The sequence below is a fragment of the Platichthys flesus genome, chromosome 11 (assembly GCF_949316205.1).
Source record: "Platichthys flesus chromosome 11, fPlaFle2.1, whole genome shotgun sequence".
Classification (NCBI taxonomy): Eukaryota; Metazoa; Chordata; class Actinopteri; order Pleuronectiformes; family Pleuronectidae; genus Platichthys; species Platichthys flesus.
In genome coordinates, this window is record NC_084955.1 from 18,029,977 (window position 1) to 18,055,213 (window position 25,237).

General features: G+C 41.8%; 3 protein-coding genes across 3 annotated transcripts; 2 read left to right on the forward strand and 1 right to left on the reverse strand.

Moving 5' to 3' along the window:
- Positions 1 to 376: 376 nt before the first annotated feature.
- tnfrsf1a (tumor necrosis factor receptor superfamily, member 1a) lies at positions 377 to 8,011 on the forward strand. The gene is made up of 10 exons (XM_062400012.1): positions 377 to 857; positions 3,863 to 3,964; positions 4,074 to 4,173; positions 4,279 to 4,404; positions 4,507 to 4,662; positions 4,752 to 4,830; positions 5,387 to 5,439; positions 5,752 to 5,927; positions 6,014 to 6,137; positions 6,269 to 8,011. The coding sequence occupies exons 2-10, from the start codon at positions 3,896 to 3,898 to the stop codon at positions 6,565 to 6,567; spliced, it is 1,182 nt and encodes a 393-aa protein (XP_062255996.1). The 5' UTR covers positions 377 to 857; positions 3,863 to 3,895; the 3' UTR covers positions 6,568 to 8,011.
- A 674-nt stretch (positions 8,012 to 8,685) lies between these two features.
- plekhg6 (pleckstrin homology domain containing, family G (with RhoGef domain) member 6) lies at positions 8,686 to 19,246 on the forward strand. The gene is made up of 15 exons (XM_062399890.1): positions 8,686 to 8,742; positions 11,042 to 11,261; positions 11,692 to 11,829; positions 12,096 to 12,233; positions 12,813 to 12,908; positions 13,030 to 13,080; positions 13,321 to 13,470; positions 13,735 to 13,845; positions 14,643 to 14,792; positions 14,881 to 15,015; positions 15,114 to 15,233; positions 15,344 to 15,476; positions 15,571 to 15,686; positions 16,333 to 17,813; positions 18,822 to 19,246. Exons 1-15 carry the CDS (start codon positions 8,723 to 8,725, stop codon positions 19,000 to 19,002), a joined length of 3,240 nt encoding a protein of 1,079 aa, XP_062255874.1. The 5' UTR covers positions 8,686 to 8,722; the 3' UTR covers positions 19,003 to 19,246.
- A 166-nt stretch (positions 19,247 to 19,412) lies between these two features.
- On the reverse strand, positions 19,413 to 22,275 carry LOC133965427 (lymphocyte activation gene 3 protein-like). Its single transcript, XM_062399987.1, has 8 exons — positions 22,163 to 22,275; positions 21,950 to 22,070; positions 21,637 to 21,857; positions 20,982 to 21,245; positions 20,544 to 20,861; positions 20,182 to 20,439; positions 19,965 to 20,086; positions 19,413 to 19,630 (listed from the first exon to the last, which is right to left on the reverse strand). Exons 1-8 carry the CDS (start codon positions 22,212 to 22,214, stop codon positions 19,529 to 19,531), a joined length of 1,458 nt encoding a protein of 485 aa, XP_062255971.1. The 5' UTR covers positions 22,215 to 22,275; the 3' UTR covers positions 19,413 to 19,528.
- Positions 22,276 to 25,237: the final 2,962 nt, after the last annotated feature.

Here is a 25,237-nt window from a genome sequence, read left to right on the forward strand (position 1 = left end):
CGAACCTTGATTGATCTGTCCAAAAATCCAAGCGTCTCCCTACCCTGTCTAGTGCCCCTGAGCAAGGCACCTTACTCCCCCAACATCTGCTCCCCTCTCTCTCTCTTCCCCCTTGTATTTATGTCACACTTGACATTAACCTTGGGTCTTTTCCTCTCCGTCCTCCTCCGTTCCACCCTGGCCACACTCTGCAGGTGTCTCGGACTCAGGAGCTGCAGGACGCAGATCTGACACTGATTCTAATTACCAGTTCATTTTCCGTTCCATGTTGGTGCGGATCCAGATTCCGGAGGCGAATCCAAGTGTCATTTTTTGTTTTGTTTTTTCATTTTCTTCACCATTTTCATAGTTTTCCCAGAGACTACTTCCTGGATCTTGAAGAAAGAAATCTGGCAAATTTATGGGACTTAAGTTTAGTGCCTATACTCAACTGAGTGCCTTCTAGTTTTGTAATTTTTTTGTGTGTGTTTCCAGCGAATTTTGTGTACGTTTATGTGTGTGTATGTGTTCGTGTACAGTTTATTTTGTGTGTGTGTGTGTGTGCGTGTACAGTTTATTTTGTGTGTGTGTGTGTGTGCGTGTACAGTTTATTTTTTGTTTGTGTGTGCCCCCGACAGGTGACTTTCTTGCCAGGCGCTCATTACACAATTCCTTGAAACGATCTCGTGACTCAGCCACTTCCCGTCAGAGTCCTCCTCCTCCCTCCGTCGCTCCTTCACGGAGGGTCGTCTGTTGTCTCTCGTCGGTCGCTCCGCTTCCCGGCGAAAATAACAAGTTTCCTTAATAAATAACTTTACGGCTCGAACGCGGCGACTTGTGGATCTCTACGGAGGCGCTGAGCCCCGGTGCATGTCCAGGTACGTAGCGGTAAAACACCGCTTGTGTGTCGGTGAGTGTGATTCATATCGTCTGTGGGCGAGAGCTGCGGTGTAAAGTGGAGCAGTTAAAGCGAAACCACCGACGCCAGAACAGTAGATAAACTCTTGTGTGTTCGCTCCTCGTCTGATAACATCTGTCCTGGCTTTCTGCTTCTAACGCGACTCTTCACGCTACAGGGAAGTGAGGCTAACTAAACAAGCGGGGCAGGAACATGTCGGATTCCCTGAAGCCTCCGCGAACTATTTGATTTGACTTGAGCGGAGAGTCACATCCGTTAAGTTATTTAAATGTGTGTTTTCAAGTCCACCTTAAAAGACACTGCTTCTGTTTCAGCCTAAAAGGTCAGGCAATAATTTATAATAATTCTATCTGAAAAAAAAAATTCCGGTAAGGTATGCGTTACAATATGTCAAGATTCGTTACAACACGTTACAATTCCGGCTGTCAAACGATTAAAATTTGTAATCAGATTAGTCACAGGGTAGCTGGGATTAGTCACGTTCAATCACTATGTCTTAATGCCCTGAAAAATCCCCCTTTTCTCTGAATATTGTTGTGGCACCGGAAAGATAGATGACAGAAGGCAGATATATACATTCAACATTGTTTTTTTTAATGATGATAATTCCAAATGATAGTTATTAAGATTGAGAAGTTATGTAAAATCAAACTAAAACATAGCTCACCATAATTCAATATGGCTGTCTCTTTGCTGTGCCTCTGAGCAAACATAGGATGATGTTATTTAGAACCTTTCTTTTTTTTTTTATCAAACTAAAAGAATCTTTATCCTTACTAATTTGGGCTTCTTAGCCTTTTACATTTTTTGGGCAAATATAGGATGGTTGAACAAAACTTTGTTCTTTCTTTTTTTAAATCAAACAACCAAATCTTTACACAATTAAATGTGAATGTGAAATAATCTGAACCGAGCCCATCTGCAGAAGCAGGGTTGAACCAGCTCACACTTCAGTTCATGCGGTTGGAAATTAACTAGTTCACGTTCATATTTCGTTTCTTATTGGGAAGATGTAGGTGATAAACGTCCGGTCACGTGCTTGGTCATTTTTCACAATGTTTAAATGCAGCCTTGTGAACTCTGGAGCGAATCAAACAAACACTCAGTGACTTCCTGTAAGGACCAGGTCCTGAAAGCTAGTGACGTTTGTTTATTAGGTCCAGTGAGAGCAGAAGGGAGGAGGACACAGGAAGTCCAGCTCGGTACAAACCAACTGCAGCTTCTGCTCTGATCGTGACGCAGCTGATCCCTGAGCAGCTGTGACCAGAGAAACTCTGTGTTTCACTGACCTTCTACAAAGTCACTGACCGACTGCTTCACCTGAACGAGCTCTGATCTCCCTGAGTGTGAGTGAGTCCTAGTTATAACACATTATGATATGTTGTGATAGGTTACAATACGTTATGATACGTTACTATAACTTATGATACATCACAGAATGATACAGATATGTTACATTACGATATGTTATGATACGATAATCCTTTATTAATTCCACACCAGGGAAATGCACCGTGTTTCAAGGGAACAGTTAAGAAAAAATAGACATCGGTAAAATGGTAACAAGTAAATATGCAATACTTTACAATTCAAGGAAATATAGATAATATAAATGGAATAGAACTAATGTAAACAGAATATATACAGTGTGGGGATATATATACAGTGTAATAGATTACATATAAGATATAAAATAGCACAGAGAGGAATGAATTTAGCACAGGTAAGTGAGTTAAACCCGATAAGATAAGATAATCCTTTATAAATCCCACAGTCGGGAAAATGTCTGTGTTGCATCAGCAATAAGGGCAGTCCAGATTACACATCAGTAGAAGTCATATGTAAACATACAATATAAACGCATGAAGAATAAAAGTATGGAATGGAATGGAAATAATATATACACTCTAAACAGAATATACATACATTGGGCAGAGTATAGAAATGTCAGTTTGAGGTATATTTAAGCTAAGAGGTGGTTGCATCAATACATGATTCAGCTTAATAAGAAATGGTTCCTCACAGTTTCGTTTCATCTGCTCATGTGCTCAGGAAACCACCAGCAAAACTTCAGTCTCTTCCTCAAAACTATTACTCAAGTTTACTGGTTATTAACTGGGAAGGAGGCTTGTTTAATCAAATCAAATGCCCCTGACCTTCTGAAATGACCTCCTGTAGCAGAAGTCTTTAAGGTGGACGGCTTAAAACAGGTAAATATAAACAGTAAATGTCTGGTTAGATGCAAAGAGGGACATGGAGACTCTGTTTGTTGTAGTTTGTTTCATGTGATCAAGTCGGGGCTCATTAAATGAAGCTCGGATTAGAATGTATATTTGTTACTCGGTAAATTATGCAAAGAAGGCTTCTGAACTTTCCTCCTAATTTGATAAACACTTCCATTGTTTTGTTTTGCTTTGCTTTGCTTTGCTTTGCTTTGCTTTGCTTTGCTTTGCTTTGCTTTGCTTTGCTTTGCTTTGCTTTGCTTTGCTTTGCTTTGCTTTGTTTTGTTATGTTTGTTTTGTGATGTGTATTCTTTGTAAGTAACTGAGAGCCACTTTACCGAGTCAAATTCCCTGTTTGTGCAAACTTACTTGGCCAATAAACCCTGATTCTGATTCCACTAGGACCTCTTCCTACTTTGTTTCAACCACTTTCTTTGCGATCTCGTTCTCTCGGCGATCGCTTCGGTGTTTGAAAAGAGATTTCACAGCCCAAATGAATGACAGCCCGTTAGAGCCTTGTTCAGTAAAAACCATTATGCCAACCTTTACTTTAGCAAGAAACAACATTGTTAAAGATGAATTCAGTTTGATTAAATTGTACATTTAAAGACATTTAAAGCTTTGAATAATGACTCTAACTTAGTTGTGTGTTTGCCCAGAAGTGAAAGAAGAAGTGGTGCACTCTGTTGTTTAGTATTTCACTCACGGTTAGAGGAACTTTACTGATTGCTGTACCTTGCAGGTGGCCTCACATGGATTGAGTTAAACCCGTAAGATGGAGCAAGCTGGACACAGAGGACGGAGGAATAAAAATGCTCCTGTGGGCACAATACTTCTCCTCATGGTGAGAACCACCTAAAGTACTTCACTCCTAGAATTAACAAAGAGAAAAACAATCCTCTCATGGACAATAAACTTGTCTTCTGGACATTCATTGTCTATTTTTGTTGCAGTGCATGATCGTTCCCACATATTTTCAACCTTCGGAGGACAGGTGTCCCGCTGAAGACTACCGCTCTAAAAAAGGAATTTGTTGCAACAAATGTTTTCCAGGTACAGAGACACACACGACACACAGCAGCGTGCTCATTACCCGAAATATCACACCTCTAATGCTTTAGATCCATTTGACAAAGTCTCGACATTAATGTTTTTCAGGTTATAAGCTTGTAGAGGAGTGTATTGTTACGGGTCACAGAAGTATTTGTGCTCCATGTCCTCATGGACAATACATGGATAAGATTAATTACTCCCCCAATTGCAAAGCGTGCAGTGTGTGTAAAGGTACGGCAACATTACCTTTTTTTGACTCATTTCAATTCTTGGATTTACTAGTGTTGCACCAATGGATGGTTTTCTCAATCCACCTTACTCTGTTTTTCACAGGCTCAAGGAATGAGAAGACTCTAAAAGAATGTGCAAGAGACCAAAACACTAGTTGTCAATGTAATGACGGTTATTACAGATCTTACATCGACTCAGAAACGTACGAGTGTCTCAAATGTGCACCATGTGGACCTGGTGAAACTGAAACGCAAAACTGTAAGTGTTGAGACGTGACTGTCACACAAACATCACCGTTGAGTAAATTACTATTATTATAATCATTTAATCATTCTTGTTTTGCACAGGCACAAAGCTGACAAACACAGTCTGTGAGTGTAAGGACAACTACTACAGAGTCAAAAGAAAGTGTGAACTCTGCAAGAGGTGAGCCGACACCATTGTTGTTTGTGCACGCTCTGTTCCCATTGTGCCAACTGTGATGGTTTATTTAGAGTCAGATGGGGAAGCTGGTTTGATGAATTGAAACTAGCTGCGCACTTCAGACTTGTGCATTTTTTTCTATGAACAAACCCTAACAGAGGAGAGAAGTTGGCTGTTAAAAACTGGGCTACTGACATTGTAACACAATATGTCCAGTTGTTCAATATATTGACTCCTGGGCTCCTGTTTTCAATGAGGAGATATGTGTAAGATAAAACAAGAAAACAAAATCTCACAATCCTTAGCTACTCTCTTGTTCACATAGTGTGAGCTTGGCCATTTAGTAACTGTGACAGATGAAGAAATATTTCTCTTCCATTTCTACACCAATTTCCTGTGTACTGTGGCGGTAACATTGTACCTTGAGTGTTAACACTCGGTTGCGTGAACTCACTTGCTGGTGTTGAAAATACTTCCCTGCCTCTGTGTTAATCACTTCCTCTTGAGAACTTCCTACTTCCTCTTTAATGCTGTGACACATCTTCTCTGCTCTCCACAGTTGTAGCAGTGAGTGCCAACATCTCTGCTCACGTCCTAGTCTGAAGCCAAAACGTGAGCATATGACACATGAATATACGTGATATGATTACACTGGTTTCCAGAGTAACCAAAGCTTTGTTTTAAGAACAAAGTAACCTTACAATAAATAATATAACCACCATGATTCTGCTGGCAGTGTATGTTACACAAAATCTGGTATTATTAGGTATTTTTTTAATTGGAATAACCAATTCCAGCTTCACAGTAACAAACTTAAATGCAATTAGTCCATCTCTTTACCTCTGCTTGTCCAAATATACATCGATTTTAACAATTATCCATCTGTGTCCTTTTTCCCTACGTGTCCCTTGTATCACCATGAAGCTAACGACACAGGAGTGGAATTTTTCATATCCTTAATTGCTGGACTGGTTGCTGTGGCTGTTGTGTTGCTGGTGCTGGTTGCTCTCATCACTCACGTGGTCACCAAACGCTCCATCGAGAAGAAGTGTGAACAGTCGTCCTCCCAAGCGACTGATGATTCATCGGAGCCGTACGAGGTGAACTGGTCTTGCTGCCTCTGGTCACTTTTCACCACTGGAATAAGGTTTATGTTCAACACATTTTCATCTTTATTGTTTCACAGGTGGTCCTGCTCAGTAGTGAAGAATCCTCAGTCAACAGCGACGTCGAAGTCACTCCCAGTAGCCCTGTTGGGAGTGAACAGCTTCCACCCAATCTGCCTGACTGTGTCCCCCTGGAAATCGAGAGTGAGTGGATTTATAACTGTGCATAAGCAGCATGTTCCAGTGTGTTGACCCAAACATACAGCGCACTATTTTACTAACTCTTATCTCTTCCTCCCAACACACCCCTCCCCTTTTCTTCACCCCGTCTTCAGCCTCTGACCTGATCTACTCAGTGTTGGATCTAGTTTCGGCGCTGCAGGTGAAGCAGCTGGTGCGTACGCTAGGTGTGAGGGATACAGAGATCGAACAGGCAGAGCTGGATCACCGGCCCTGCAGGGAGGCTCACTACCAGATGCTGCGGCTGTGGGCTAAGAGAGTGTCTCGTGCAAATGGAGGGGGACAAAGGGGAATGCTGCACAGGCCTTTGTTGCAGGAGTTGTTGGAAAAACTGAGGACGATGCGCCTGGGAGGGGTGGCCGAGGAGCTGGAGACAAAGTACAGCATTCAGTAATTCACAGACGCTAACAAAAGCTTATGGAACCAAGTATTGTTCTCTTTGGGGACAGCCTCAAAGCAAAAAGACACGGGGCTACCACCAAAGCAGCAGTTTCACTTCAAAGCCAACCAGCATCACTGAGGGATCTACCTCTTGTTCCCATCACCCACTGAGAAGACAAGACCAAACTACTGAGAGGGACTGGTGGAAGCGTTCAGGGAGGGGGAGCCACTGAATATAGGATTTGTCCGCTGATAAACTCTGCTCAACCATTTGTAATGAACTTCCAGCAATGCATGTGTATGTGTACTTATGTGTTTTTTAAAAGTTTAAAGAATACACATTTTGGGTAAAGGGCTTATTTTTCCAAGTGTCAGTTGAGAAGAATGACACAACTTCCAAATGTGACCATTCTCTTGCTTTTCTTATCGAACTCATCCAGTCAGAGAACAAATATATAATGTAATTACAGAATATAATATTATAAGTGCCTATGTAGAGTTTCTATACACAGTGTCTAAGATATGGTGTTGTATTAGTATCACTGCAGTGAATGTCTTTTGAGATTTAAGGGAATAATAGTCTTCAGGATTTCATACTAGACTAGAGACTTGTACAGATGCTCTAAATAATGTAACTTGTACCGAATCATATTTTTTCATGTGGCTTTATCAACTTTTTATTGAACAGCAGACCATAATACTATTATCTGCCATTTGAGGAGTTGGCCAATTACGTCACTCCATTTTTGTCAAAAGTCACTTTTGCAAGGTGACAAGGTGCCAAAAGCTTAGGAAGCTATTTACCGCAAGTCCTGTACCTCCCCTCTGTCCAGGGGCAGATCCATGGGCGAGGCCAGGTCAAATCAGATTTTTTGTAGCACTTGCAATAAAGTTATTGTTGCTACCCTTTTTTTTATTTTCTAAGCTTCTTTGATGCATTGATGTGTGGATTTGCTCTAAGCTATAGCGCAAACTGTAAACAAGGAATGACTTAAATGTGCACCTTACTGAATCAGGTCCTGTGCAACGATGTTGGACATAAAATTACAGGTAGTACACATTTTAATGGTGACTATTTACCCTGTACCACGAAGTTAACTGGTAATGTTTTAGTTCCTGCTTATAGTGGGTAAAATATATCCCTCTGCTGCGTCTTACAGACGTTTCACTGTCCTATTATCATTCTTTTAAGCCCCATTATACAAGCATTATTCGTGACTGTAGGACAGAACGGGACACACCTTGTCTCAGCCTGTCTCAGCCAAGCAACTTTTATAGGACCAGTTCCAGCCTGCAGATTCTGATATGAATCAGTCATGCTATGTCGGATTGGAGACTTGTCATTCCAAAGCACTTTTGTATTTCACTTTATGAGACGGAAACATGTATCAATGCTGAGCAGCAGTCAAGATCGTTCAGTTTTAAAATCTGATCTCTGAATAAATGTATCTTTTTGAGTTGGACTGGATGTGTTTGTGTGGAGGCCTCGGGCGGCTGCTGTTTACACGGTGACAGTGCATCACAATGTGGATGTACAGACATCTTATATTTACCCTCGGGCTCACTGCCAGTCTTCATTCCAGACTCAAGCCTTAAACATTGATCACATGTTTATGGGGCATTTTACTTCCCGTCGATTCCTCTGCCAAGTCTTGTTCTCTGTTCTGGTTCTTTTCCTTTCCGGGCTACGTTCTTTAAATGTAGCTCCTGGAAAGGTATCTACACTAAATTCTCCTCTTCCTCATAACTCACTTCTTCCTACTTTCACTCTGTTATATGCTCATCCTTTCATATCAATGCCTTTTGTTACTGTTATGTTACAAGCAGATTTTTTTTTTCCTTTACAAAAACAATATTTCCTCCTGTTTGCTCAAGGGGTGGTCAATAACCCTGATGTACAGGAAACAACAACAAGACACCCTCGTCAAAAGGGATCAGTCACCGCGTCTGCACTTTCAACTGCGACACATTCACCAGCCCTGAGCTCTGATTTGTTGCTCTCAGAATCCAGTTGTTCCCGTCGGGCCAGTTGCAGAGGGAAGGGGTGCAGGTGAAAGCCGCAGTGGGAGGGACCCGTCCAGGTAAAGAGAGAGAGAGAGAGAGAGAGACAGAGAGAGGGAGAGAGGGGAGATTGCGAACAGAAACCAAAGATGACAGCGTGAAACGAAATGGATCCAAACAAGCCCAGGTAGGGTCTGTGTTTTTACCTGATATGGAGAGAATGTGGTTTGTGTGAGCCAGTACAGGAGGAAAGTGAGTCTTCACTGTGGTGAGTCACCTTCTTGTTCAAGCTTCATTGTGGATCTGTGGACTCTGCTGTTGCATTTGATTTGTTGTTATGCGGAGGCTGTAAAACTCCCTGTCACTATTGAGCATTTGTTCAACTTAAATGGGCTTAAATGTTCCAAAGCAGGTATAGTTGTGTTTCTTCTGTGTGTTACTGTGGGACACAAACAGACAGATTTCAAACAGGAACGACACCTCGATGAAAGCATTTGCGTCAGAGCTTTGATCTCTGACATAGTTGTACGAGGTGCAGAGTTCCTCGCTGCAGTGTGGGGACTCACGAGGGTCTTTGCTTTGAGATTAACTTCTCAAACTGTGTCAATATGATCATGGACGTTAGAGCAGTGATCCCACGCTGATGTGTCAGTGTGGAAGTGGCTTTTCTCCACTGGCCTCAGCAGCAAATTGAGAAATATTTCACTGTGATACAGAAGCTTCCTGAGAATAGAGACGCATTTTTCCTCTGTAACCCAAATCTGTGAGTGTGTCTTCAGGTTTGTGGGAACTTACAGACTCACATTTGTCCTGGAGAAACACTGAGGCATGCGGAGCTGTGTAACTGGAGCTGCAGCCATGTGAAACTATCAGTGTCCGTGTCAATGTTATCGTCTGAGAGACGCAACAAGGACAGTCTGGTTACCTGGGTCCTACCTGGTATCTACTGGGTCTATGTGATGGTCCGGAGAGGCCCTGAGGCAAATATTAGCTGCAAATTACTGCTTAAAACTTTTAAGCAGCTTGTTCTCTTAATAAAACATTAAATTATTAATAATTATTTAAAGAAATCCTTGTATAGACTTGCCTGTGTTCTCTTGCTCCTTCAAGATCATTTACTTTTCAGGGTATTTCACATTCCATGTGTTAGTTACCATCCTGCTTGTTTGATGTCTCACACATTCATTGTAAAGTTCTTCACAAATGTTGTGCCACATATACATATAAATGATTTTGGCTTGGATTTGCTCATTTTTATCCTAAACCAGTGGTTCTCAGGTTTTGGGGTTAGTCTCGTCCTCTCCTGGGAGAAGTTCAAAGACAAGTTGTTCAAATATCTATAGAAAGAGCAAGATGTTATAAAAAATAGTAAAAGAGTTACTGGATGATTGAAGGAGTGGCACGGTTGTTCAGTGGGTCTCACAGTAAGACAGTGCCCGGTTCGAATCTGTTCATATGTTTCCCTTCTACAGTCCAAAGACAGGCAGACTGGGGTTAGGTTGTAGACTCTAAATGTGAATGGTTATTTGTCTCTACATGTTGACCGAGTGACACGATGGCGACCTGTACATGGTGGGCAGGCTGCCCACTGTCATCTGGAATTGGCTCGAGTCCCCCTGCAGCTCTCCCAGTTCCCTTGGATATCAAATGGTTCCGATGACTGGAGCTCCTCAGCCACTATATGACGAATACTTGTGCACTTATAGATTTGGACAGTTAGCCAATAAGTCATCACCACTTCCACATTCTCAAGAAAATAAACATATCAAGTTCAGATTGTTTCACAACAATAACACTGACCAGTCTCCCCAGGTGTAGAGTGACCCAGTGGTGCGCAGAGAATGTCTATGGAAAACGGAAACCTCTCATAAAGCCTCCCTTGAGCATCCATCTTTTCAATTTGAGAAACCGATCATCCATAAAACTCAAACTTGACCCAAACTGGGATCTTAAACTTGAAGCTGTTTTTAAAAAGTGATAATTCATGTTGTCATGAATCTGCTCTGATACTTCCCACTGAGTTTTATGCTCCCTAGTATGTTTAGTCTTTTTTAAGCCCATCACTAGTGAGAGGTGTTGCAAACTTGCCTAGGATAGAAATTCTGCGAATGTGTGACATCGATTTATTAGTTGCTTTACAAATTATAACATAAAGAATAAATAAAACAGCAGAAACGATGGTTGGCCTATGGTTGAACAAGTTGACACGTAACTCTTGAGCTGCGTACTTGGCTTTAATTTGAACGGTCAAAAGAATTGTGATCCAGTGTCTTTAACGACCTGAACCAAGATCTTTATTTGTTTGTTTACCTAAGATTTAGTCTTGAAAAGAGTCCTAGCAAACCCATCAAATGATAACAAAGTGCACAATCTCCCTCCACTCTCCTCCACTTTCCACATAAAGCCTTTTGTAACACCCTCTTCACCTCTTGGCCCTCACACACCTTCCTTTGCCAATGAATAACCTCCTGTGTGCTTATCTCCAGCTTTTCCTCAAAAGCCCTGCACTCAAACAACAGCGGGGGAAATGAGTCACAGATGGAAGACGGCTCGGTGCTTTGGAGGGACGGTGTGGACGGGGAGAGGCCGAGGGACGCAGAGGCCCGAGAGACGGACGTCGTTGATGGGACGACAGCAGCTGCAGAGATAAACATTCGCCACAGGGGGTCAGCAGACAAACACAAGTTCAAGTCTCTGAGCTACCAGGCAAGTGTCCCAGAGCAGACATGACATTTACAGTGATGGAGTTCAAACATGCACATTTATTCAAGTACAGGTTTGAGGTGTTTAGTTTTAATATATTTCCATTTATTCATATTCAATATAAGTTTTTATGTCTATTTCCAGAGTTACTTTTAAACATTACAACAAAAAACTGTTTTGGTGATATAACTGATAAAATGGGACTGGATTACTCACAGAAATGTATTTATAAGATTGAGGTTTCTGCAGTTACAGCTCAACACGTCATGAGCTGGAATGGCTCTAAGTTCAGGTGTACACACATGATCGTCTAGTTCCCATGGTAAACATATTATCGAAAAAAGGAAGTGCAGTGATTCATTTGTTGTACAACATAGTTCCTCTGAAAACATGGAGGGCATCTATTGAAATGTGCAAATGTTTGACCTTTCAGAGGCGGACCAAGCAGAAGGTTGTGACCAACTTTGCAACACTGAGTAAAGGCACGTCTGCAGCAGCCAGGCCCCGAGCGGCACTGAGACAGGTCCTGTTCAACCAGGGAGTGGCCTCTGACAAGAACCCAGTGTCTGAGGTATTATGCTGTCTCCTGCTCGTTACACTACATGCTGACATGCGTGGAAACAGATACAGACCTGCTCTAACCTGGTCCGCCCACTCAAATAACTGCAGCGATCTGTTCTGCTTCGCTGACTTTTTTTTTTTAGATGAAACGACAAACCACAATTTTTCATAACAACTGTTGAGCATCACTTCTAAGTTATTAGTGATTCATTATCACATCAGATTTTCCTCTTTATCCCCCCTCTCTGTTTTCTCTATTCTCTCTGTGTCACTCAGGAGCGTGGTCAGCTGGATGTGTTGAAACAGGAGCTGGAGGCCTACCCTGTGCCAGTCAGTCTGAGGTGGCAATGGAAGGAGGAGAGTCAAGGAACCACACTGGAAAAGAACTGGACGGATATAGTTCACTCTCATTCAGTACGGGCATTTTCTTTTTGTCAATAATTTATTTTAAAAGACCAAAACAAGCACTTAACACTGGATTTATTATGACAACAAGTATTACCTTACGAGGTAAAGCCTGATCATGTTTATTCATCGTGCCATTGACCTCAACTGTTCCAAATCTGTTAAAAACACATCACTGCTGAACTGGCAGACATGTTCCTTTGTTTATTCTGAGTAGAAACTAGATTCACCATCATGCTTCTCACTAGGCCTTAAAGTCCACATCCAAAAGAACTCCCCCAAAATGCACTATTTACCTTACTCACTGTTTATATTTTTATTTTCTAATGATTATTCAGAATATCTGAAATATATAGACATAGATTTATGTCTTTAGGAATTCTAAATGAATGCATCACGCAAAGTGAGAGATGAACTGACACCTTGTTCTTTTAATGAAACTTGATCACTATCCTCACTTTCTTTAAATCATCTCCTGCTGTTACTGTAAAATTAACACGCAGTGTTTACAACTCCTGGACGCGTCTCTAACTTTTGTCTCCTTGTCCTCCTCTTCCCTCCTGCTTTTCTTCTCATTTTCGTGCTCAGACCATGTCGAAGATGCAGAGACACCAGCAGGAGGCGCTGTGGGAGTTTGTCCACACTGAACTCACCTACATCAACAAGCTTATTATCATCAAAGCTGTAAGATGTCCCCTTGAATCACTTCATTTGAATGCCAGATCCATTCTTACGTGTGTCAGAGATGATGAGGGGTTTTCCGCAGGATGTTTTCTTTTAACAGAGCTGTGTTCACCTCTCACAGTTGGTCGTTGCAGCGCTTGTCAACCTGCATCAGAGAGGATTTCTCCAGGAGGTCAGTCACTGAAAACACACAAACAACCCACAGGCCCATTTTCAACTGTTCTGCATTGACACACTTTTACTACCACAATGAGAACATCCGCTCGAGCTGATACAGAAATACAACAAGGGCCGACGGAAAATGTGGCACGATACACGTTTCCACTGAGAAGGTGGAAAATATCACAAAGCAGGGTGGTTTGGCTTTAACACAAGGGTTTTTTAAACATGTTTTGTCTCCCTCCTGGGACAGGTGCACCCTCAGCTGCTCTTCTCTAACCTACCCTCCATCATCAGTTCACACCAGCTCTTCTGGCAGGAAGTGATTTATCCCATGTTACAGGAAGTCCGCCGGACAGGGCAGCCCTTTGACCCCATGAGGTTAGAGGCTGGTTGTCTGCAGGTAAGCGCTCACTGTCTGCAGGATATAATCCACACATATTCATGAGTGTGCAAAGGAAACCAACTAAGTATCTATGCACACAAGCCCTGAGCAGCTCCAAGCTGTTTAAATGGGGAGAATTGCACGTAGATTTAGAATGAGTATTTTCTGTTACGACTAACTGATGACAGTTAAACTGATCTTTAAGTGAGCAAATTGGTAACAGTTTGAAGTGCAGGCCTTTTACTTAAAATTTGTATTTTCTGCATTTCTTTTGATCGTCAGTTCCCTGAGCGTTTCTCCTCCTATCAGCATTACTGCTGGGAGGAGGAAAACAACCTGGAGTTCACACGCAGGCAGATGGAGGGCAACCCGCATTTCCTCACGTATGTTCAGGTACAGTGAGGCAGCGTCAACATACAACACCGACACACATTTAACTGAGGATAAAGGTTCACAAGCACACACTGAGTTCATTGTAATGCCCAACTATCCTTTGAGCCCCCTGTGTGGTTTGTGATGTTTTCACAACCTTGTAGGTGACGTGTCATCATGGCAACATACTGATGGACAACCGCTTGTCACAATAATATAAAAGTTTTCTGTCACAGACCTTTTTTTGCAGAAAACCATCATTTGAAATGTTTTATGCAAAAATCTTCCCAAACAAATATTGTATCTGACAATGTTTTCACACTGCCTTGTGTGTCGAACCAGGTTCCATTAGTATACAGTTTGTTTGTGCACATCTCTTCCATTTCATGCCCTGACACTTGTCACCCTGAGTGGGAGGTGACATGTTTTTGTTAAGGACACATTATACGAGGAGGTGGGCGCTGAAGTGTCTGGACGTCAGAGTTATTTGAAACAAAAACATCTCACTTACCTTCTGGTGGTTGTGGTATTGGTGTATGGGGTTTTAGGTGTCGAAGCTGAGAGATAGACTGATCTGTCACCCGCCAGTACACTGGAGGAGAATGGAAGATGTCTTTTCAGATGTAATTTTCCAGTGAATCAAGAAGCGCAAACAAAAAGTATTTTTTAAACCTTGAAAAGTAAAAACAAACAATCTGCAGGACCAGATACCCATTCATCTACTGCATGAGGCTGTTTGGCACTGTTTTAATTTCAGTACAGATGCTTTCGGTTCTGTTATATTAACCATTCCTTGTGTTTTTGGTTCCGTCTCCCAGTGGGTGGAGACGCATCCTCAGTGTGAGCGGATGCGGCTTGGGGACATGCAGGCCAAACCCCACCAGAGGATCACAAAGTACCCCCTGCTGCTGAAAGCCGTGCTCAGAAACACCCAGGACCCTCATGTGCAGCACACGCTCAGAGGCATGGTGAGGATCTGTAACGAGTAGACCATGAGACCAGTTTGTTCTTCTGCAGAGCCACAAAAGTCCCGTTAACCCTCCGTCCCCTTTTCAGCTGTCCAGTGTGAACAGCTTCCTGGAAAGTATCAATGACCACCTGAAGCTCAAAGATGAGGAGCTCGCTCTCTCCATCTCTGCTCAGCGGGTGGAGGGGTATGAGGTGGAGGGAATAAGTGAAGAAATAGACAAGGTATTATATCACATTCTTGATTTGTGTGTTTGTGCGTGTCATCCACTCTAACTTGATGAATACTATGATGATTTCCCATGACACATTTTCCTTGACAGCATGTCCGTGAGATCTGCCGGTTTGACCTAACCTGCCCGGTCAGAGGAGTCGGTCCTGGAGTCGTACGCAGGCTGCTGCTGGAGGAGAACTTGAAGATTCGCGACAGAAAAGACAACAAGGTGAGCCGAGCCCATTGACTCACTGTTCAACGTTTAAATCTGTCTCTTCAGATCCTCCTTTTCATCCTTTTTCTACTTGCTTGTGTTTCCTTGGACATGGTATCATGCAGCTGGAGGTGGTGGCTCTACTTTTCTCAGATGTACTTCTAATGACCAAACTCCCGAAGAAAGGAGAGCGGCTGAAGGTGGTTCGGCCTCCTCTGGCCCTGGACAGAACTTCCTGCATGGCACTGAGAGACGGCTGTGAGTATAATTCTCCAGAATAACACTCAGCCAGGTGTATTCAAGTTCGATATCTGTCATAAATCCCTTTTTATAATTTCTCTTCTTCTCTCAGGCTCATTTGTTGTTGTGGAGGTTGGGGAACTTCAGAGCACCATGAATGTCTACATCTTTACAGCCAGCACCTCAGAGAGCTGCTCCACTTGGGTCTCCACCATCAACCAGGCCAAGGTAAAGACGGACATTTCTGATTGAAGCTTGAGTGAGGACAGTAGTTTCAGTTGGGTCTTTGTCACATTACAGCAACACCAGCAGTGTAGCTTTAGAGAGTGCAGTGTGTGTGTGGGTGTGTCTTTTGGAAAAGTTGGTTCACAAGTGGAAATGTTGGCAAGGGTTGCCATTTAAATTGGATCAGACGCTCATGTTCCCGGAAACTCATTTCATGAGCTAACCTTTTCCAGGTGGCGATCAAGATGCTTTGATTTTACTTTTTGGGAGCTGTCATGTTGTTCATCTTTATATAAAGTCTATGTGCTGGTTTGATAAATTATTTCATATATGTCATACTTTGAATGATTTGTTAAGACTTACGTGACTCTCTGACTTTTATATAATTGTATTGTATATATTTTGCACCAAATATCTAGTATTTAGCATGCTAATTGACTCAATGGCTGAGCACAGCAAATGATTTAACGTCAGGACGTGAGCATTTTCGGTGTTACCATGCTGAGTATCATTTAGCTCAAAGGTCTGTTAGCCTCAGAGCTGCTCACATGACTGTAGCCTCTGTCGTCTTGTTATATGAAACCGTATTACAAATAAAACACTCATTGTTTGTTGAGAATGCTTTAAGTTTTCTGTGTTACTTTATCAGGGAACACTGGCAAACCTGAGAATGATGGAGAACAACAGACAAATGGAAAACTGGAAAAACCAATTGGAGACAAAACGCATCAAAGACTCCACGATAGATAATATGGAGACAAGAGAACAACATTTTGTGGATCAACTTAATGAGGAAACGATCGTCCCGCAGTCGATAAATGGGATGTTGGCGTCTCAAGAAGAGGAGGGAGCGCATCCGTATCAACCTGCAGATGATGTTAACGCTAATAACAACGGATTAACTTTTTGGGGATCCCAAGCCAGCGACAGTAATCAAAAAGATGAGCGTAAGAGCTTTGCTGGTCAGCAACAAACAATCAAAGAATGTGAATGGATAGAAATGGGGTTAATAGGCGATCAAGATGGGAATCCCACAAAGAAAGAAGAGAAAATGGCCGAAACTCAGATGACAAAGGAGCGAAGGGTAACCTTTAACCAGAGACCACAGTCTACCCCAAATCTGGATCTTTTCACTCATAGAGCTGCCGAAGATTCATTTAGACCACACAATCTCTTAATAGGTGGATTACCAGATGTTGACTACCCAACAAATGAACATAGCACTTATACATACTCTTACCAGCCAACCACGTCCAGGGAAAGGCCTGGGCTTCAAAGACTAGTGGGAGATAGAGGGATATCAACAGGGAGAGATTTCCCGTCTGTGAACCAGGACGCGAGAAAGTCCAGCAACAGCCAGTCTGAAGACATCGAGACATCTCCGGAGGTTAAGGGGTTCCCAAAAAATTTGAGGTCACCCGTGTTACGGAGGAGGAGGCCACTCAGCACCAATCAGGCACCCACCGCTCGGATGTCAAATGAGTTCTCCCAGGGCTCAGGAGAGGCTTGGACAGCCTCTTCCTCCAACTCTGATTCAGACTACAGCCTAAACAGCAAGAGAAACTCTGTTCCTTCTGACAAAAGCTCAAATTCCCACCGGGTGCTCAAGCTGGGCTCCCTGAAGCCCAACCAAGGCATGTTTGGGCACATGAATGATCGAGCCTCTCCAGATCCCGAAACATGGTCTGAGCCTGAGCCGGAACTGAACATGCACAGCAAAAGGCCCAAAATGAAAACCCAAAGGAGCGCTTCCATCCCTAACATTGTCATCGAAGGGGGGCATGGACTTTCTTTGCACCCCACTAACCGTTTCACTTTACCCCAACACCAAGATGTACCTCTTTCCATCCCAGGACATTACCCTAACGGACACCCTTCTCCTCTGGATGGCCTTCTGGAAAGAGCCAAAGAGAGAAGGAGCGGGCGAAATATGAAAATGGCCCAATTGAGGTCAAGATATCCTCCTACCTCCCCCTCGCTTTCCACCACATCTTCCCCATCACCCAGCAATAGAGACAGAGACACAGAGTGGGAGGAGGAGGTGGAGCTGATGAGACACAGAGCCCTCACTGTGAGTAAAGGATGGAAAGAGCAGCTGGTGGACGGAGATGAAGACGATAACAGGAACAGGTTAGTATGACAAAAAGTACTGTTACTAATTATGTGTAAACATGTTGTTCAGGAAATGTATACATTTGTTGTACGGAGACTGAGTCCACTGCTATAGTAAAAAAAACACACCAAATACCACATTAAGACAAACAAGTGATGGTTATAAGAAATATCTGAAACAAGAAGAAAATTTAAAACTCTATAAATATACTTGCAGTGTCAAAGACAACACGTAAATATCATTCATAAAAGAAGACTGAATAGGACTGAAATAATCATCATAATTGATTTGACCAATCGAGTCAAATACTTCAGCAGTCTCAGGCTTTGTGCCTCACAACATGAACATATCTGGATTATTACGGCTTGAGTAGAACAGCAAAAGCTCTGAATGCCACAGTTTTGCTTGTAGATACATAATATCACATTTTCAAATGTGTAACGGTTTCCACTTTAGAAAAATGTTTGGCCTCCAATCTTTGCCCCTGGAATTAGTTTTCACTGAGGAGTAGGTTGATCATAGAGAGACTGTTCTGTGACAAAGGACAACCCAGGGTTGCAACGGAAACTAAAAATGTCCCCAATGTATTTTTCATGTTTTTAACCTTGATATTTTACATCATAAGTCTAAATTAACAAAAAAAATGTCTCCCTTTGCTCACATTATTTTTTAATGTTTTTGAATGTGAAGTACTTTAGCTGTTTATTTCATTAATCTTTTTCTGTATCCTAACCTGAAAACGTTCATGTTCAGTAGTTAGTCCACAATTTATATAACTCATTAGGTTATTTGATTAGCCTCTAAATGAAATAATCGTAATGTTATTTTATACTTTTTGGCACGATGCAAATTCCTCTCTTCATTTAGTTCATGCACTTATGATAATGAAATTTAAATTTGTTATCCATCTTGATGTTTCTGTAAGGAGAAGCAGTGGTGGACTCTTACAGTATTTTTCAGTGAATAGAACTCGGGCATGGTAAATGTTATAAATACTAAATAATGACCTCTCTCTTTTTCTTTAGCGTTGCCTTTTCAGAAGGTGTAAACGTCGACTGGCCCGGCTGGTGCTTTGACGCCGACGAAGTCATGGTTCATATACAACCTCGAGATGAAGGACTTCTGGAGGGCATCAGCCGATCTCTGGCCTTATTGCATGTTCCTCACTTTTCAGAGCAAGAAGAAGGGGAGTGCAGTCAGGTGTAGGTGTAACTGACCCACAGCCGCAAAGCAATGAACCGGACGCATTCAATTAAATGAAAACATTTTAGTCTTTTTATAAAAAGAATTTAAACATTGTGGCTGGATGTCGCAGCTCAGCAGCATCTTCATTCTGAATGTATCATATCTGTAATTTATGTATAATAATGTGATATTTTGACATATATAGGAGTACAAGTGTTTTTGTAAAATAATGAAACATTTTTTATAAATGACTGTATTTAATTTATATCAACAACAATGGCCCTCTCTCATTGGAAAACTTTAGATTTAACACAATGTAAAGAATAAAACTGCACTTTATGTATAAAACATTCTCTTTCCAACATGTACTATACATGCAAACAAATACTCACATAGAACAATACAAAACATTTACATCTGAAACAGCATGGTAACGTAAAACATTTCATTTACACATTTATTCAAACAATGACAACAATTCTGCTACAACGTCTGCTCATAAAGTATTTCAAAACTTGTGTAACACAATGTCTGTAGAGGACAGACTTTACGGTAACACTTTCACGCGGTACTTCTCTCTCTCCTCCCGCTCATTGGAGACGGTATGAATAATCGTCTCCATCGCAGGGTACTGAAAGATGCCTTGCTTCTGTGGAGCAGAGAAAAGGGGATGCAAACATATTAGACTAAGAAGCACAAAGTAGAATTAAAGATCTACCTATGGTTGCCTATTTCATTTATTTCAGTTAAATATAGTCTTGTACTTATGTTTTACTCCTTATTTTCTGTATAACATAACAAATCTGTGGGATAAAGGTAATTCATTATTTATGCAAATTATTTTCTGGAATCTCACCCCAAAAATTAGGCTATAATCTCCTTTGTAAAATGATGGTAAGGAAATTTGGAAACTATTAAGACAACAAGTGAATTTGAATACAGGGTTAAATATGATAGTTCTTGAATGAACCACGGATCTTTACCCTTCGGTGGTTCTTGTACATCTGAGCCAGAATCAGCAGCAGGGCGAGGAGGAGAACACTGAGCCCGACCACAGCAGTGGTGTTCTGTGAGAAACCTGACGGTTTTGGTCCACTCAGACCACCTGTGAAGAAGAAAAAGACGGAAAAAGTCAGAAAACGACACTTCAAACCAAAATCAAGTATATTAGCTGAGCAAAATCTAGAGGAGAGAACTTACTCATCATTGGAACATGGTACGTTATGTTTCCTAAACTGCCGTCTCTGCCTGAGAACCGACATGCCCATGTGCCCCAGCTCTCCTCTGACAACGGGCTGATACTCAGAGTCTTCCCCTTGTGGATGGACCCGATGGCCTCGGTGCCATTGAGATCATAGGTCACACGAACCCATTCATATTGAGTGACCTCGCTCGTGTCGGACACGTGGCAGGTCAGCGTCACGGAGCCCTTCTTCTTTGACGGGACGCTGCTGTCAACTGAGAGAGAAACACAAGACGATTAGATGAATTGTAGTCGGCAAAATACAAAATAGATTCAGGAGATGTAATTTAAAGCTTCAACTGAATCCATGTAAACTTACTTTTGGCGACGACGAGCTGGATGTTTCGAGCGAGCCTTTGTCCCTGTATGGTCCCAGAGCATCTGTACATGCCCTCATCCTTCAGGTCAACCTCTTTCAAACTAGTAGATTTGTCCCAGGGAAGCTGAGAGGACGGTGAGGACGGAGAAAACGAGGGAGCAACGCGACTGGGAGCTCGTTTATTAAGAGACCCAGGCTGCAGTTTCTGCCAGAGTGGCAAATCGGGGATCAACCCGGAGGAGAAGACACAGGGGAGTGTGACTGCAGATCCCACAGCAGCGTAGACCTTGGTGTCGTCAGATGGTGGTTGGATGATTCCTTTAAATAGAGCAAAGAAGCACATTTCAGGACCATCTGAATTGATGAAATACGATGCACAGTTTAAACTTTTATAATCTTTAAATCGTCAAGGCATTTCGTTTTCCTCCAGTATCTCACCTGTCACTGTCAGAGTTGCTGAAGCCCGGCCTTCTTTGCCCCTGTAGCCCACCACACAGGTCCAGTTCCCCGACAGCCTCGCGGATGCCTTTTCCTTCACGATGCTTTTGAACGTGTCTCCCGTTGAGGTGAATCTAGTCTGACGTGAAAATTGACTGTCGTTCAACATCCACTGCACAGCAGCAGACGCATCAAACCCAGGAGTCACCTGACAAGTGACTGAAACGTCCCTCCCTGACATGGCCACCAGTGGAGAGATGGACACTGTGGTGGACACAGGCGAGGACAAGATTATAGACATTTGTTTGATCACACAACATCTTGTAAAGACATGAAAGAGTCAGTTAAAAAACAAATATATGTTTCATTTTCTCGGAATGTGATAAAGCTTTAAAAAATCTTCACTATCTTGTGGATATACTAGTTTGTCTTGGCATGGCTTTCATAACAGATGCACCTTCTGCAATTATTTAGCAAATGCAAGGTTGTGGTGCATGAATACACAGTCATGAATCCCCTAAACATGCCAGATTTTTTCCCCATCAATATCCGAAACAAAGATGTTGAAAGATGTTCTATCTTGGCCCTCAAGTCAAAACAACATCTTCTTTCCTGACCCAAACCACATCCTTCAGCGTTTCAACATGTCTATTACCTGTAATGATTCTGAGCATGACCACGGTTTCATCAACTAGGCCTCCCTGCTCCACCCTGCAGGAGTAAACTCCTCCATCCTCCTCCGTCACTCTGAGGATTTGCAGGCTGTAGTGGCCTCTTTCAAACTGAGTGTGGGGGCACCGTACGCGTTGGTTCCCGTTCGGTGACCAACTCGAGCCCCACATCTGCAACCCGCTCGTCTCCATTCTCCAGACAGTGCTGTGGTAACAGGTTTCACAACAGTACAGTGTCATCTGGGTGCAGACACATGGGAAGTGAAAGGAGAGTGAGATGTGAAAGGACAAATTTACCCTTTGTCCGCTTTGCTCCAGATGATGCGAGGAGAAACATTGGATCCCGGGCTGTATTGACAGGGTAGTACAGCCAGAGAACCCACTTCAGCAAACACCTCTGTCATATCACACTGAACTCCTGGGGAAGAAACACACAAAATATTTTTCAGAAAGTTTACAAAAAAAAATATTCTAGAGTTTCTCAGTGTTAAAAAGAAAACTTATAATCACCTGTCACAAGAGAAGTGATCAAAATGAAGATGAAACACTCCAACGACATCATTTTGCTGTTCAAATTAAGCTTCACTGAAAACTTGCTTGAATGTGTCTCTCTCTGCTCGATGGGCTTGTAATCTGTTTTCCTGAGTTGGCTGATGAAGCGTATTTATATGAAGACGTAGGCGCTGATGGGGGAGGAGTGTTTTGGTCGTTCCCCTGCAGATCACGTGACTTCAGCTACAGGCCCTGGCTTTGATGCGGCCTGGAAACTATAAGACAGAGATGCAAACAGGGAGACCCACTTCCTCCCACGGATTCTCTCTGTTTCACTGAGTTTCCTCTTTCACAGCAAATACATTGTGTAACAGCTCATAACGTTATCTGATTTGCCAATACACCAGTCAAAGTGAGTCGAATGGGACCATGAACTGTAAGACTGGTCTGACCTTTCTTTTTACCACAGTGGTCTTTGCACCAAATAAACAGGATCTACATTATGATGCTGCTCCACACACTGCAGAGTGTGGATGTCACTTGTTTACTAATATGTCCTGTCTCATTCACGGAAGCTGGAGTTGTTGCTCTGAAACCGAGATACAAAACTGCAAACGCCAAAAACCGCCGGTATTCCTCCGTCACTTCCAGTTATAGCTGTGCTGACGAAGTCAACTCACCGCTCTCATCAGCATCACCGGTACGGGAAAGAGGCCTATAAGTAGCACATTATCTTGTTCTAATGGATTTTCATGAGAGTGAATCACCCCCTCCATTCTCACGTCTTTGTTTCCATTGTCGTCAGTTCTTATAGCACAGCCACCACAGAAGAAACGGGCCCACACCACCACTCGAACATCTGTTTATCTCATTTATTAGAGCATGTTCTTGAATAATTGTAAATACCTTAACACTGGGGGAAGCTGATCAAGTCCTGTCTCTTCACTCTATTAGTCTGATGACCAGTAATGCATCTAATATACTGCAGACTTCTTCTGCCTGCTGTTATCTCAATATATGGTTTCATGATTTAATAATGTAATCCGTAATAACTTATTTAAAACCCAATCATAAGTTATAATACTACACAGTAACTACAAAATAAATCTATCTATCTATCCATCTATCTATCTATCCATCTATCTATCTATCTATCTATCTATCTATCTATCTATCTATCTATCTATCTATCTATCTATCTATCTATCTATCTATCTATCTATCTATCTATCTATCTATCTATCTATCTATCTATCTATCTATCTATCTATCCATCTATCCATCTATCCATCTATCCACCTATCTATCTATCTATCTATCTATCTATCTATCTATCTATCTATCTATCTATCTATCTATCTATCTATCTATCTATCTATCTATCTATCTATCTATCTATCTATCTATCTATCTATCTATCTATCTATCCATCTATCTATCTATCTATCTATCCATCTAGCCATCATCCATCTATCCATCCATCTATCCATCTATCCATCTATCCACCAATCCATCTATCCATCTATCCATCTATCCATCTATCAATCTATCCATCTATCCATCTATCCATCTATCTATCTATACTGAAAATGATCACACAGATGGGTGCAACACCTGAGAGTGTGTGGGTGAAACCTCAGCTCATCTCATGCAGACATTTTCCTTGGTATCAGAGATGTGACTGATCGTGTGATGTAAATCATTACATCTCCTCCATCCTTCCATCCACACCTCCTCCCCAGCATTTTTCATATATTTACAGTAAAACTTGTTTCAGATATGTGGCTTCAACAAGACAAAGTTCAGTGTCAGTGTTATTGCAGTGTCAGTGTCGGGGGGGCACGTGTGCATCACTCTCTCTGAGGTGGTCTTTCCTCTGGCTGATGCTTAGTCACGACCACTGTATCTGAATATGAGGTGAAGGGAGAGTGAAGGAGAATGCCCCTCACATGGAAACAATTGAGCTGAAGTGCTTCAATAAATGCAGAGAATTACTTTGATAAAGATGAGCTTGGAAAATAGGCAAATTTCTTCTGTAGAAAATCATCAAGTGAGTAGTTTGTTCCTGTGCCGAGATCTCACGAATTATCTGAGACAGTAGCATAGATAAGTCTGTTGTCTTATCTGATCTCAGTTTTAACATTCAATAATAATAATAAAAATCCTTACAAATTCAATAGGGCCTCACACCGATTTCGGTGCTCGGGCCCTAATAAGCGATAGAATTATTCTAAGCCCTGCTGCGGTTGATTTTAAATAACTGATATGATGGATTCTTGGTAATTTATGCTGTGTGTAGGTGATGGTATGTAATGTTCCATTGTGTTTTACTGGCAGAGGAAGCAGAGCACAGATAAAAAAAAACTTCTCTGCGAAAAGTTATTAAATCCTCATGTCAGCACTTTATTCAGAGCTGAGGCTGAGACATAAGATCGTGTTTCACCTCAAGACCACGTAGGCTTCTATCTAAGATTCAAAACTTAAGATATAAGAGAACACAGAAGAAAAGTGTTTTTTCAGAATATGCATTAGGCTTGATACTCTATGAGAACCAGTTATTACCTGAGTTGAGGGATGGATTCAGAATAATACCTCTGTGTTATCTTTCCTCTCCTACACACTAAATTACTTTTACAGTATCATTTTTGTTGTCTTATTTTTTTTACCTTTAAAAAGGATTTTCAAATGTAAAATAAAGTATACAAAATTTCAATTGAATGGTGCAAACACACCCTACACTTAGACTAAGTCACTGGACTTTCTTATAATAGACTGGTGCAGGATGTTACATTAAAGCTGAATGGAACCTGCGGTTTAATGATATTTTGTTTTAGTTTAAATTTCCACATGCTCATTGATGTCTTAGCAAGAATGAAATAAAGACAAAGATCTGTATTACTGCACTTGTTTCTTTGAAAATGACAAATATTCCACACGTCTCTATACAACAGTAAGACTGAAAGTACCACTATGCGTGTGTATTTTGTGTGTGTGTGTATGTGTATCAAGGGCTTGAACATTTATTTAACTGAATCCCACAGATACACTCCATGGACGTTTAAAACAAGTGAAAAGTCTTTTTGTATTTGATAA